The following is a 14,753-nucleotide window of genomic DNA, read 5'->3' as shown; positions in this document are numbered from 1 at the left end:
GCAAGTGTGCTTTATTCTCTCTGCCTTTTTTGTAGCAATTTCTCTTGCTTTATTAATGTAGTACACCTTCAGATCTCTTAAATCTCACGATGGTTACTTATTCAATTTTTTTAAAGGTTTCTGTGTTTTCATCTCATTGAGGTCTGCTTGATCTCCTTTACAGCTCCTAATCATCCTCATAACATATAATAATTTTCCATTGTCTTTGCATACCTATACATGAAAGTCTAGACTAGTCTAAGTTGATAATTGGTGTAGGCTTTCCCAACAGTTGTAGATCAATGCTCGATTTCTCTGAATGGGCCTCACTCTTCCACTGCTTTCCTTTCTCACAGCAAGGAAAAAGTAGGAGTTCAGAATTTTCACCAGGATATGTCTTGGTATGTGTTTCTTTTCAATATTCTTAGTGGTAGATGCCCACTTTATTTTATTTTTGTTAATCCTCACCCAAGGATATTTTTCCATTGACTTTTTAGAGAGAGTGGAAGGGAGAGATAGGGACAGAGAAAGAAGCACATCGATTGGTTGCTTCCTGCATCTACCCTGACCAGGGCTGGGGATTGAGTCTGCAACTGAGGTATGTGCCCTTGACCTGAATCAAACCCAGGACCTTTCAGTCCTCCGGCCAACAGTCTATTCACTGAACCAAACCAGCTAGGGTGATGCTCACCTTATGTAGCATGTAGGTGAAGCTACCTGTTTTGGGGAAAGTTTCCAAACCTTTTTGTATTTTATTGCTTGGAAGCTCTTCCAGCTGGTTCTATAGAAGTAAGCCAGAAAATGGCACTGCTTGACCAAATTGTTTTCTTTTCAAGCCCCTGCTTAGCTAGAATTCTGCCATCTAGCCCTCACACCTGGAGGTCTTTGGTGGGTTAACCTATCAATTTCAGTTCCACTCTGGTAGTTCATCAGACTTAAGAAGGTTTCAAGTGTTACCTGTTTAGGAAACAATTTAAATAAATGTTGCTTGTAGAGTAAGTTTCCATTTGCCATTTCTCATTCATTCATTCATTCATTCAACAAATATTTATTGAATAACTGCTTATGTCAGGAAACATCATGGAACTTACATTTTAGTAGAAAGACTAAAGTAACAAAACCTTTTCCCCTACTGCATGAGAATTTGACCTTTGGTTAACTTTCTAGGTCTGTTCCCTGGAAACCTGGTAGTGTCAACTATATTCCTAGGTAACACTGTTAGGGTAAAAATGATCTCTGAGAAAATTGCATGAAGACTAGAAGGACCTCTAATGATGCAGACCCCATAACTTTGGGCTCCATTTAGTACAGCGATTCTTGTAACGGAGCATATCCCTTGTGGGGACCCTGGAAGGAATGCCTATGGGTTCCATAGTGTATGGGTTGTTAGCACCTATGGAACATGATGCTTCTAAGCCAGGATGGTCTCCACACTTGCCTGATATAGATCTCATTTTGCACTCAACCTGGCAGCTTCAGAGTCACAGCTCCCTGACAACTCTGTGGGCTGCTGAGTGTACTGCTGCAGAGGAGGACCATGACACTACACTGCCTACAAGCTGTACTCCTTTGCTATATTCTTAGTGATTCTGGTGCCAAGGGTGGCCTCTGAGAGTCTTTGATTTTGAACGTCATTGAGCCTAATGGACACTGCAGTGTTTTAGTCGGGTCTTGGGATCCTGGCATATATTTCCCCCTAGGTCCATTAGCAGTCCTGTATTCTCTTAGAGGTAAATTTTTATAGTGTAATATGCTCATTCTCCTTTCATGTAGGCTCAGGATTCTTGGACTTTGGTCCCCACTCCTCGGTTCATACATTTCACAAGCAAATAACTTTTTTTTCTTTTATCCAGAGTTGACCTCCTATTTGGGATGTGTGAAAAGTTTTTACAGGAAGTGGATTTTTTTCAGAGGTAAGTATATTCCCTCTCTTCTAGTTAATTAAATCTTAGTTATGCAGAGAATATCATTTATAGAGTGACAAGAGCGATCACAAGCCAGAATTCTTGGTTTAGCCCATGTAGTCAACCTATTATCTGTGCCAGTGTACCCTCATTAGTGTATTTTCTTTAGTGGTATATAAACCTCTTTAACCATAGCTTCAAACCTAAACATACAACATTAGAATAATAAAAACATCCAGAATTGCCGAAACCGGTTTGGCTCAGTGGATAGAGTGTCGGCCTGCGGACTGAAAGGTCCCAGGTTCGATTCCGGTCAAGGGCATGTACCTTGGTTGCGGGCATATCCCCAGTAGGAGATGTGCAGGAGGCAGCTGATCGATGTTTCTCTCTCATCGATGTTTCTAACTCTCTATCTCTCCCTTCCTTTCTGTAAAAAATCAATAAAATATATATATTTTTTAAAAAACCATCCAGAATCATTTGAATTCAGCACTCAGCTGGACCATAAAAAAACAAGTATTATGTGGGAAAACTCACAAACTCTTGTTGAAAAGTCACAACTTGTCTGTTGTTAAATCAGTGTTTACACTTGCATATTTCTCTATAATCTACAAAAACTGAGTATAGTTTTCTCAGTTCTGTATGATACAAATCAGTTAAAACAGATGCAGTAGATGAGTGGGCGTCCAGTTAGTGACCAAACCTGTGGTGTGCTGGCAATATAATACCAGGAGGGAGGCATTTATAGGATTTGAAAGCACTCCATTAAATCTGATGATTCATTCTGCCATCCCTTATCCCTACCACCATGAACTTTACCAAACCTGAGGTTTTTATGATTGAACTTTCCAATTCTTTTTCATTTGGGTGATGATAGCTTCCTATAGGGCTGGGTTGCAATACCACCCTTCACCCATAGGTGCTGTTGTCTAGCAAATGAAGTCAAACTCAGCTCTCCAAGATTCTACCTTCAAATCTGAACTAAGTTCATGCCTCTTGGTTTTAGGTTGTCTAAGGTAGTCTGTTTTTGCACAGTTGGGTTGAAGAGCTTTTTGGAAAGGTGACAACTTCTAAATTGCTAAAGTTCCTCATCTGTTTAGAGCTGTAAATTTTTCTTAATTTAGTCTGTGAGTCCCTATACTGATGTCAACTCCTCAGTGATTTTTTAAAAAAATTTTTTTTTACTAACCCTTCCAAAAGGCATAAGTACTGTAGAATAGGTCAAAGCTTGGAATAAGTTAATTACCTTTTTTAAGCCTCAGTGAAATATCCTCTGAGTCTGAGTGTTCCTATCGCTTGAATATAAGCTCATTAAGATAGTCCTTTTCTTCCTTTTCACTCACTGTTATCTCCCCAGTGTCTAGAATAGTACTTGGCATTTGATAAATCCTAAAGACATATTTATTAAATTAATTAATAAATCTATAACATCAAAAAATAATTCTAACAGTGCACAGGATTGCTGGGAAAATTAAGTAAGATAATGTAAAATACTTAGGAGTATACCTGGCATATAATGGGTTATTCATAAATGAGGCTGTTATGAGGACCATGTCAGGATGGCATAATTAGCTGGCTGTCTCAGTCGGGAACCATGAGCTCCTCCAGTTCATTACTTTCGGGGCTTGGCAGATATTTGGGGCTCAGCCTGTGGCAAAATGAATGCATAGTCATTTGCTTCTGTTTGTTCCTCCAGGTGTTTCATCGCTGATTTGCCCCACTTGCAAGACAGTTTTGTGGACAAACTTCTTGACCTTATGCCCCGACTCATAACATCCAAACCTGCAGAAGTGGTCAAAATTCTACAGACCATGCTGCGGCAGAGTACCTTCCTGCACCTCCCGCTTCCAGAGCAGGTCAGGGTCTGTGTCATAGCCCTTCAGGCGAAGTCTGGCCAGACAGTCAGAGCTGCTCACCTTGATGAGCTTTCATGTTTGGAGCCACGGGGCTAGGGCCTTTCTTCTGATTGGCTCCCACATGCCCACCCATTAGATAAGGAGACAGAAAAGCAAGGATCTTTTTTGTTACCAGCGATGACCTGACTTTAGAATCATATTTTCTTCTTGTTTACAGATTCACAAAGCCTCAGCCACCATTATTGAGCCAGCAGGCGAGTCAGACAACCCTTTGCGGTTTACATCTGGGTTAGTGGTGGCTCTGGATGTTGATGCAACTCTGGAACATGTGCAGGATCCTCAGAGCACTGTGAAGGTCCAGGTCTGTCAGTGTTTGGTTCCCATAGAGCTTCTATACTGAGTTTGTGACAAAGCATTTAACTTTAGCACCCCCCTTGCCTGGCCTGTGTGGCTCAGTGGTTGAGTGTTGACTTGTGAACCAGGAGGTCACAGGTTTGATTCCCAGTCAGGGCACATGCCTGAGTTTTAGGCTTGATCCCCACTGAGGGGCCTGCAGGAAGCGGCCAATCGATGATTCTCTCTCATCATTGATGTTTCTATCGCTCTCTCCCTCTCCCTTCCCCTCTGAGCACAATAGGGAGAGAGCGATAGAAACATCAACGATGAGAGAGAATCATCAATCGGCTACCTCCTGCACACCCCCTATTAGGGATCAAACCCGCAACCCAGGCATGGGTCCTTGACCTGAATGGAGCTTGGGACCCTTCAGATGCTCTATCGACTGAGCCAAACCAGCTAGGGCTAAAAATATATTTTAAAAAATAACTTTAGCACCACTTTCATCACTACCTGAGGATGGAAACTGGGAAGAAAGAAGAGAGGAGTCTTTTTGGAAAAGGGCCTGGGCTTGAATCCCAACTTACTTTTGAGTGTGGTCTGGTGCAAGTTACCTTAAATGCTTCTACAGCTAACAGACAGGAATAGCTGACATTGAAATGAGATGATGCATACAAAGCCCTTGGTGCCCGCTAAGGATTCACTAAATGACAGGGCCTTTTCTATTCTTACTAGGTGAGGATAGGACTTGATCTTTTCAGGGCTTCAAGCAAGCTACAACAAAGTTCTTTTCCGCTGTCGGGTGGGTCAGCTTGGTGAACAAAACTTGTAGGTGGGAAAAAAGCAGTCGTAGGGGGTATTCTTTTCCAAGTTAGAGATAGATATATTAGAGACATGAGAGATGTATTAGAGGTACTAATCAGTTTAGACAGTCTGCAATTAAGCCCCATAAAAAGCAGTACCCATTTATCCATCCATCCATTCTTCCTTCTTTCCATGCATAATGTTTATTGTACATGCTAAGTGCTAGTGTTGCAAAGGTAATCATGTCAGTATTCCTGCCTTCAGGATGCTCAGTTTCAAGGATAGACAGACAAATGGTTCTAGCCAAGAACCTAGAAGTATAGAGAGAAAGTTACTTTTCCTCCCCTACAGGGTTATTCAATTTTTGACGTATAAAAATTTGCAATATACTTAAAAAATATTTTGGAAAATATTCTAGAGAGGCTCTTAATTTGAAGAGTGTGGTGGAGGCTGAGGAAAAAAGGCTTTGTGGAGATGTAAGGTCTGAAAGGATGAATAAGAGCAAAGGATAAGGGCAAAAGGAGGAATTCTGGACAGGAGGGATATGAAGAAAAATAGGGATACAAGCACAGCAACTGTAATCAGAGGACAGAAAAACAGCCTAGAGCAGGCAGGGAAGAGCTAAGGATGAATCAGGAGATGATATTTGCTTCTGGTGTCAGTAGAGGAAAAAAACTTCTAGCTTCCCCGCAGGAATTATTATAAATCATGAGAACTTCAGAGAACTAATTCTGAGCTGGCTGTGAAGTCGTGTTGCAGTTGGTTTTTTATTTTATGGATACCCCCCTTGAATCCCCTAACACACACACACATTAGTGGTTTTCACCCTAGCTGTACTTTAAAATTATTTTTATTTTTCATTTTATTTATTGATTTGAGAGAGAGACTGGAAAGAAGAGAAACATCGATTTGTTGTTCCCCTTATTAATGCATTCGTTGGTTGATTCTTGTGTGTGCCCTGACTGGCAGTCGAACCCTCAGCCTTGGTGTATCGGGGTGACGCTGAGCTACACAACCAGGGCCCCCTAGCTGCACTTTAGAATTATTCAGAAACCATTAAAAAGTGCTGATGTACAGGCCTCAGTCTACACTGGTTAAATCAGAATCCTAAGAGTAGGTCCCATGGGTACCAGATTTTGTTTGTTTTTGAGCTCATAGGTGATTCTAATGTACACGGTTTCACATTGTTCCTGAAAAAATGTTCACTGACCAACTCAGCATGAATGAGATTGTAGAAAGACACTTAAGGGTCATCTGCACTGGAAAACCCCTTCCAGAGCAGCTCCATTACACGCATGGCCAAACTCTGCAGTCGGGGAGATGGGAAACACTGCCTGGTCATGAGGCGGCTCTGCTGATTGCAGAGTGCTATCCGGTCCAGCCATCGGGCCTGAACAATGCTCCTGTTCTGGACAGAGCTTAGGTGCTGGGGATGTAGCAGTGAACACCACTGAGATTATGTCACGATTATATTCTCATTTAAAATCATGTATATCAGCTCTTTAAAGCAGAATGTGCAGGAACTTCATTCAATCACACTTCGGTGAGCCCAATTCAGGCCTACTAGATTACACCTTATGATAGAGGAGGTGTGATTTTTTTTTATTTTTTAGGTTTTCTGAAATTCAGCATATAATTCATAGTGGCCATTTTCTTCCCTTGACCTACTTGGGCCACAGATTTGTAAGCTGCCCTTGGGAGCAATGAATGAAGGCTTCTGGTGGCCATTTCACAGAATGGTCAGGGCCTTTCACCCCAGGCAGATTTGCTGAGAACTCTGGGAAATTCTGCTACCATTATCATTCTCTTTCCATGCTCGTTACTGTTTCAGCCCTCCCTGTTCCTCCTTAAAAAATGAAACCCAGGGAGCATTTGAGATATTGCTTCCCAACAATTTTCAGTTTGGTGCAAATAAAATCTTATAAAAATTCCAAAAAAAAATTAAGCCCAAGTATTGTCCTTAAAGATACAAAGAATCAGGAAGCTGGGATACCTGCATCTTTTTCTGTAATAGATTTGGGGCTGGGAGATATAGTAGTAAGTAGAAGCTGTAAGAAGAAGGGTACAAAGGGGAGCTAAGATCTATGAAGATATGAAATGAGGTTATGGGGCAGGAGCTGAGACACACCTCCTAGTTTCAAATTGAAAGACCCATGCAAGCCGAGGCCGGTTTGACTCAGTGGATAGAGCGTCGGCCTGCGGACTGAAGGGTCCCAGGTTCGATTCCGGTCAAGGGCATGTCCCTGGGTTGCGGGCACATCCCCAGTGGGGGATGTGCAGGAGGCAGCTGATCGATCTCTCTCATCGATGTTTCTGGCTCTCTGTCTCTCTCCCTTCCTCTCTGTAAAAAATCAATAAAATATATTTAAAAAAAAAAAAAAAAAAAAAGAAAGACCCATGCAGTTCCCTACTTTGCCTATCAGTATATTTACATAGTGTCAGTCCTATGTGGTTCCAGGATAAGCTTCATTTGTTCATTTAGTTCCTGTGTACACTGTGCAGTGTAATAGGCCCTTTCCACAGACAGCTGTGGGGCCCCCTGAGATGCTGAGGAAAACGCTGGCCGTTTGTGAGATTTGAAAAACTGGCCAGTGATTAGAGCCGTCCCTCATGAGCACTGTCTCTGTAGAAAGGGATAGACAAACTACTTGTAATCTCGTGAAGAGAATACAGCTACAAAATTACTCTTAATACTTGGTGGATGGTCATGGCTGCTGGGCCACAAGACTCAGAGGCAGGAGGGAGAGAGTCATCCTGGTGGGCTCCTGGGAAGGCTTTTCCTATCACTAGGATTAATATTTTCCCTATCTAAGACACCTTATGAGAGACACTTTTTCCTCTTACTTGTTCACCATGGATTCAGGACACATTACCAAACACTGCTTTGTGCTGGGGCTGGGGCTCTAAAGATGTCAGCAGTGTGGCCCTCTGTTCAAGGAGCAGTCTTTTGTAAGGGCTCTTGTCATCTCTTTTTTCCTCTTGTTATGGGGTTCACAGCAGATGTCACCAGCAATTTTCTTAAAAGCTCATGGCTCTTTCTGCCTCTTTTTCTCATTTCTGTCACCTCGTAGGTCTTATATCCAGATGGCCAGGCTCAGATGATCCACCCCAAGCCTGCAGACTTCCGGAATCCTGGCCCAGGGCGGCACCGGCTCATCACTCAGGTGTATCTCTCCCACACTGCCTGGACAGGTGAGGAGTCGGTGGGCCAGCGTGGGCAGGAAAATATGCTCCTGGGGATCACACCCACCCTTAGGCATCTGAGTTTTCACATGGTCGAATCAGCCTGCTGAGAGTTGTACTTGATTTCTTAGGGAGCTTAACCTCTCGAACCGGGTACATCTAGACTAACTTGCTGCATTGCTTTGATTGCAAGAGGCACAGGATTTTGTCAGATGATATACAGGTTACAGTAGAATGGCATCTCGTGGAAAGAGCCCTGGGCTGGATGCCAGGAGACTTATATTCCTGTCCTAACTCTGCCACTGACTTACTGCATAACCTTGGACGAGCCACTCTCCCTTCTGAATATTTCCTCACCTTTCCAATGAAGATGGTAATTCCCAGTCTACTAGTTAGTTCTGAGATTGATTTGTCTGGAAATTAAACAGTTTTGTATTTCTTACCAGACATTTAAATTCATTCTCTTTTTATATCTGAACAATTCAGTTCATTCCCCCCAAACAAGTAAAATGACAGCAGTTCCTGTCCTCCCCTCCTACATCGGCTGGTTTGTGGGGTAACACAAAATAAGATGATGTGATGTAGGCATGCTTTACCCTTCCTTCCAGCAGCTGAAGAGAGCCTCGATAACTTGTGAAAAGACAGGGAGTTTGCATAGTTTGTTTGTTTTTTAATTCGTAAGAATAAAATGGGAGAACACAAGTGCAAAGACATTACATTTCAAGCATTGCTTTGGAAACTTGAAAAGGAGACTCGGTCAACAGAACCTAAAATGGGGGGGAGAATTGGCTTCACTGGTATTTCCTAAATCATTCAAGATGGTTCAGAAGCATGGCCGTTACTGGAGAAAGTGTTTAATGCCACCAAGTTTAGTTTATTTTTAGAAATTAGATGCTTTCTGGGATTTTCTTTCACAGTATTTTAAGATACATCAGTAACGATTGAATGCCATTATTAATGGTTTCCCTCTATCAGGGGTATTAGGTTATAAGTGTTAGTTATAGGTGACTTTATAAAGTTTTCAACAAAGAAGAAATGCTGTTGAATGTCAGGGCAGCCCCCTTGGGGGACTGGTGACCCTGGGCCTGGCACTAGTCCTGAGGGAGCATCCAGCAATGCTTTCACCCAGGGCCTGCCTCCCTAAGCATCCCTCATTCCATAACCTTGCTGCCTGGAATGTTTCTGTACTAATTGCCAAACCGCTAGCCCCACAGGAAGGTAGAATTGCTTATTCTAATCCCTTCTGATGAACAGATTCTAGATGTGGGGAAAGGCTGTGGGACAGCCTTGTCATGGAAAGTCCATGGCTTGAGGTGCATATCACAACATGCTAGCGCTCAAAGGAGCTTGAAAGGTCCTGGGGGGCCTACTTACCTGCCCCTGGTCATATAGCAAGTCATTGTCTGAACCAGGACTACAATCCAGGCTACCTTGAGCCCGAAGAATTATAACTCATCTAGGATCACTTACTTTCTCTGAGAGTTTGCTACCCAATCACTATTATAAATCTTTTATAATTCTGTGTGTGGCACTTACTAATGTTAGATGTTTTCTCATTTTTTTACTGCCTTTCTCTCCAATTAGAATGTAGGTTCTTCTAGAGCAGAGAACTTAATTGTTTTTACATCTGTATCCTCAATACTTCTATATCCTGTGTCCCTAGTACTTAACATAATAGGTGCTCAACAAATAATGAAAATTGAATATAGGATTTTAAATGTGCACTTAAAATTCATTGAATCCTTAGACCAACTTTCTGGGGGTAATTAGTATTCTATTCTTCATTTTATGGGTGTATAAATGGAGGCCCACTTAGCTGGTCAATGGTGGTACTGAGCTCCCACTCAGATTTCCTAACTCCCAAATCCCTTATTTTTTTCTACTATTCCATGCTCCTGACCTGGGACACTAAGGTGAAACATTCTGAATGTACCTCTGAATGTGCCTCCTTCCTCTAATCCAGGAGATGGGCTCTGGTGTTGGTAGGGAGCTCCTCCGTCCAGTCCCTCACAGCTCCCTACGAGTGGCCTAACCTCTGGGAGGCAGGGTGCTCCCAGGTCAGAAGCTTTGAGTCACATAGACCAGGTTCCAAATCCTCTCCCTTGCTGTGTGACCCTGAGCAAGTTATTTTACCTCTCTATCTTACTTATCTCTAAGATGGGAATAAGAATGATACCTCATAAGAGAGATATTCTTCCAGAATATGACAGGTAGGTGGCATGATTTGTCACAGATGATCTTTTGTCTCTTTCTCTCAGTCTCCTCCCTCTTCTTTTCTCTCCTTTCCCTCTTCTTCTGATGGCAGTGACTTGAATTGTCATTCTTACCCCAGCCTTAAGCGAAGGCATAATGACCAGGTGGAGTTTGTCCTCTGACCCTACCAGGGTTTGGCTCTTGAAAGTGCTGTGAGCCAACGCTGGGTTCTGGTCAGTGGTTGGCAACAGCCATCTGGGACAAAAGAGGAAAACATAGCGGGGAGCTGATACTGGGTCTGGTACCAGAGAGTAATGTTGGTTTCATTAGATACACTCAAGGCCGGTATAATTACGTGGGCATGTCTTACCACATGAACGCTGGTCAGTGGTAATGCTCAGGTGCTGCTCTCTGGGCTTGGCGAGGTTGCTCTGGCTGCCTGTAAGCCTTTCCTGGAGGATGGCAGTTCAGTCTCTGCTTTCATTTCCAGGGAGAAGTTAGAGTTTTGGGGGGCATTGAGAAGTCCTGGGACCTCTGCCCTGTTCATTTAGATCCATCCGCCCTCATTCCTGCCAAGTGAACTTCTGAGCCTCGGCTCATCTCTAACACTTGTACTTTTTGCTCCAGATACAAAATTAAGAAAGACATCCCAAGCCCATGCTGTTCCTAGCCTTTGAACTTGCCCTTACGTTTTTGTGAAATCCTCTCCCCCTTCTTTATTGAAGCCACATGGTAATAGAAACATTAATTGCTTCAGTGTTTGAGCTGGGCCCAAATTCTGTCACTGCTCAGGTGTGGGTATGGGCAGTCACTTAGAACCTCTCAGAGACTTGGAACTTTTTTGGGATTGTGACAGTTTATTTCATGGTGTGGCAGGGTGAGAATTCTTGAGGTTATGTGCTTAGCACAGAGCAGTCCTGGGCTCCCTGCCCAGTGCTTCTTACAGACTCTATTAGAGCATGTACTGTGCTCTGTGCAGCTGTCTCTGTCTCCTCAGCCAAATGGTCAGCAACTTGAGGGAGGTCTTTCACTGGGGCCTTCCACCTGCATGCACCAGTTCAGTATCGGAGTGTCACATCATAAAGAACAGAAGGTTTAATGAAATGATTCTACGTCCCTAAAACATGTTCCTATTCATGGGGAGAATGGTTTTTGTCAGAACCATTTCCTAACAAAGGCCTCCTCTCCACTGATACAGTGGAGTGTGCGGTGCACACAGCCCTGCTGCCTGAGGTCAGCTGCACAGGAAGAGCTTGGTTATCTGGGCATGAGAATCGGCCACATGCGCCCTTGTGGGCCTCTGTCTGGAGGCTGGAAGCCCTCTATGGAAGCTTTGTAGCTTGCTCTGATCCTCAGCAGCTGTGGTGGGAGCCTACAGAGGTACGAGCAGAAGGTGGTGGCAAAGAAGCAGGCTGAGGGTCAGCCTCACAGGATGTAGGCTGGGAAAGTGTTTGTTTGGTGGAGGGAAGGGAGGGATGTGGACAGATGAAGAAGTGTTCTTGAAACCCTACTGCTTCCATCTTTGATGTTGCTTTTATATGACATTTCACCCTAGTTCTAGCCATGCCCAATCATAGAAGATTTCTTGTGTCTTTTGTTCCAGAACCATGCCAGGTGGAAGTGAGGCTGCTGCTGGCCTACAACTCCAACTCGCGCATTCCAAAATCCCCCTGGATGGAGGGGGGCGAGATACCGGCCCAGGCGGAAACCAGCATTGAGGGCACCATCCCCTTCAGCAAGTCTGTAAAAGTTTACATAATGCCCAAGCCCACAAGGCGCTGAGTCACAAGCAGTCTTCATAGCCTTGAAGGTCCTTCTTCGGGATCAGAGTGAGCCAGAGCCAGGAGGACTTCACCTGGAAATGGCGTATTGGCATAAGGAGAAACAAGTGACCCTTAGAGTCTCACCTGGTATCAGACACAGATAAATTATTTTGCATTAAGAAAACAAAAGCCTTCCTACTCACCCCCATCCCTCCCTATAATAAAGTTGAGAAACCACCCAACTGGACCTTAAAGAAATTTGTGTGGTTTAGGTTCAACATTTTCTCCATATGCTTCTATTCCTCGGGTGTGAAACAAAGATCCAATTTTCTAGCCACCTCCAAAGAACCAGTTATGAGTCATAATCTTTTTTCTTAAAGCAATAGTCTGCGGGGCCAACTCCAGAGCAGCTTCCACAGCTGTACTTTTTCACCATAGACAGTTCCTGAATGGCCTTCGACATCATTATCTGCCTGAGAGGCTCCTTCCATAACTCAGGCAATAGCTGGGCCAAGGACTGAATGAACAGCTGAACAATGAATCATTTCCATCCTTGAAGGGGATTCTTGATCTTGTCTGCCATTATCCTTAGACCCAAAATAAAATAAAAGGACTGTATTTTAGAAGAGAAAGGGGATCACGGGAAAGCAGGATCCAGCGTAAGAAATAAAGCCACTTCCCAGTACATCTCTGATGACTCCAGTGTTGGAATTGCATGTGAGTTAAAGGTGCAGTTGGGTGTAAGAACAGTAAGTCCTCCAGAGAAATTAATGGGTAAGGGCCTGTACCATGTTCTTTACCTGTCATATAATCCTCACAACAGCCAGGTGAGACTTAAGAGGTTAAGTCACTGGTAGGAAAACTGTACAGTAACTAGTAAAGCTTTATTCATTCAGATCCCACTTGATTCCAAAGACCTGAGCTGCACCAACCACCACAGGGGAAGTACAAGAGCCTTCAAATCCTCAGCCCTCGATTCCTGTTTCCTAATCTGTGAAATACAGATAATGATGCTTTAAGGATTACTAAATGGGATTAATTAATAATGCTTGATAGAATCTGAATATGTGACCAATCTTGATCATATTTGGTACTTGGAAATCTAATTAAAATAATGGCAAGATCAGAAGTAGAGTTAGCATTTGAATTCAGGCATGATTGACTTTTGGTTTAATGTACTATTTTATTTATGTATTTATTTGAAAAATTTTTAATTGATTTTAGAGAGAGGAAGGGAGAACGAGAGAAACATCAATGTGAGAGAAAAATGTCGATCAGTTGCCTCCTGTATGCACCCCAAATGGGGAACGAACCCACAATCCAGGTATATGGCCTGACCAGGAATGGAATCCATGACCTTTCGGTGCACAGGACAGGCTCCAGTCAACTGAGCCACATCGGCCAGGGCTGGTTTAATGCACTTTAATGTTTGCCCGGCAGGGTTTAAGCCTGTACATGAGTTAACTCATTTAACCCTCACAACCACCCTATGAAGCAGGTACTTCATTTGATTAAAGCAATTGAAGTTCAGAGAAGTAAATAACTGCAGAGGTTACACAGCTAGTAAAGGACAGAGCTGGACTCTGAACCCAGGCTGTCTGGCTCCAGGAGGTCATAATCATTATAGACGGTCTGGAGGGAGAAAGATCATCTCCAAGGAGCTGACTTCCTAGTGTGCTCACCTGTTTTGTACATCTCAAGGACGTGCCATCAGCAGGCTCTTGTGTGACAACAATTGATGCCCTGAAAAGAGTGCATGCCTTGGAGATAAAATGAAGCGTGACGCCAGGCTGAATAATACCATGGCCCTGACACAAGCATCTAATGAGGATCGTGGATTGGAGCATGGAAGACAACATTAAGACCCATGGCTGCTGACTGAGCCCCTTATGCCATAGCTATAGAAAGCCTTTGAAGGAAAGAATATGTTGGATTCTTTTCAGATATAGCACTCCTTTTATAAAAATCCTTCTAGGTTACATAAAAATCCTTTTTCAGGTGGGGAAACTGAGGCTTTGAGGTAATGTCTTTCTCCTAAGCGGCAAAGCCAGGACTTGATTTTAGGTCTTGAAAAACCAAAATATAGTATTTTTTTCACCAAAGATGGAGCTATTCTGAGAGGCAGATTTTGGCTTAGTATCAGGATGTTTTAAAACTGTAAATATTGAATGGGCTGCACTAGGAGATAAGGAATTCTCCATGCTGATGTGTTCAAGCAGAGGTTGAACAAGCTCCTGACAAGTTTGTTCCAAAGGAATTCAAATATATGAAAGGTTGGACTCAACCTTTTAAATTCCTTTTACCCTGAATTCTCAGGTTCTATGAAATGAGAATCTTGATATTTCTGCATCTGGTTCCACACTTTCTCACTGAAGTGAAATAATGGCACACTACAAAGACAGGAAGGGAGCATAAAGATCACTGGTGTGGTGCCTTCATTTTACAATGAAGTGCAAACCCAGAGAGACTGAGTTAGTGCTGAAGCTGAGGCCGAAACCCAGGCCTCCTGATTTGGGTCCACTCTGGTTTTCATCACAGGAGTCTATTCTGTCTTTGCCAGCAGTCTGCACTGTACCCGGCAGTCAAAGCCAGAAACCCGTGTGTCACTTTGGACTCCTTCCTCACCCCTCCTAGAAAAATAGTTGTCAAGTCCCTTAGACTCTATTCTGGAAATGTAGATCGATTCATTCTCCTTCTCATTATACTTACTATTTCTATCCTGATGCAGGCCATCA

At 43.2% G+C, this 14,753-nt stretch overlaps 1 protein-coding gene across 2 annotated transcripts in view; it reads left to right on the top strand.

Moving 5' to 3' along the window:
- The window catches only part of INTS4 (integrator complex subunit 4), a 90,003-nt gene extending 77,743 nt beyond the window's left edge, over positions 1-12,260 (top strand). For both annotated transcript variants that reach the window (XM_070425691.1, XM_070425690.1), the window contains 5 exons: positions 1,833-1,892; positions 3,580-3,739; positions 3,957-4,100; positions 7,951-8,071; positions 11,859-12,260. In XM_070425691.1, the coding sequence (XP_070281792.1) occupies positions 1,833-1,892; positions 3,580-3,739; positions 3,957-4,100; positions 7,951-8,071; positions 11,859-12,037 (664 nt within the window). In that variant the 3' untranslated portion in view covers positions 12,038-12,260. The remainder of the gene's footprint in view (positions 1-1,832; positions 1,893-3,579; positions 3,740-3,956; positions 4,101-7,950; positions 8,072-11,858) is intronic.
- Positions 12,261-14,753: the final 2,493 nt, after the last annotated feature.

The sequence above is a fragment of the Myotis yumanensis genome, unplaced genomic scaffold (genome assembly GCF_028538775.1).
Source record: "Myotis yumanensis isolate MYYU_CA2020_CCGP unplaced genomic scaffold, mMyoYum1.0.hap1 SCAF_10, whole genome shotgun sequence".
NCBI lineage: Eukaryota > Metazoa > Chordata > Mammalia > Chiroptera > Vespertilionidae > Myotis > Myotis yumanensis.
The sequence above is the reverse complement of the archived record's forward strand: the minus strand, read 5'-3'. Positions and strand labels throughout refer to the sequence as shown.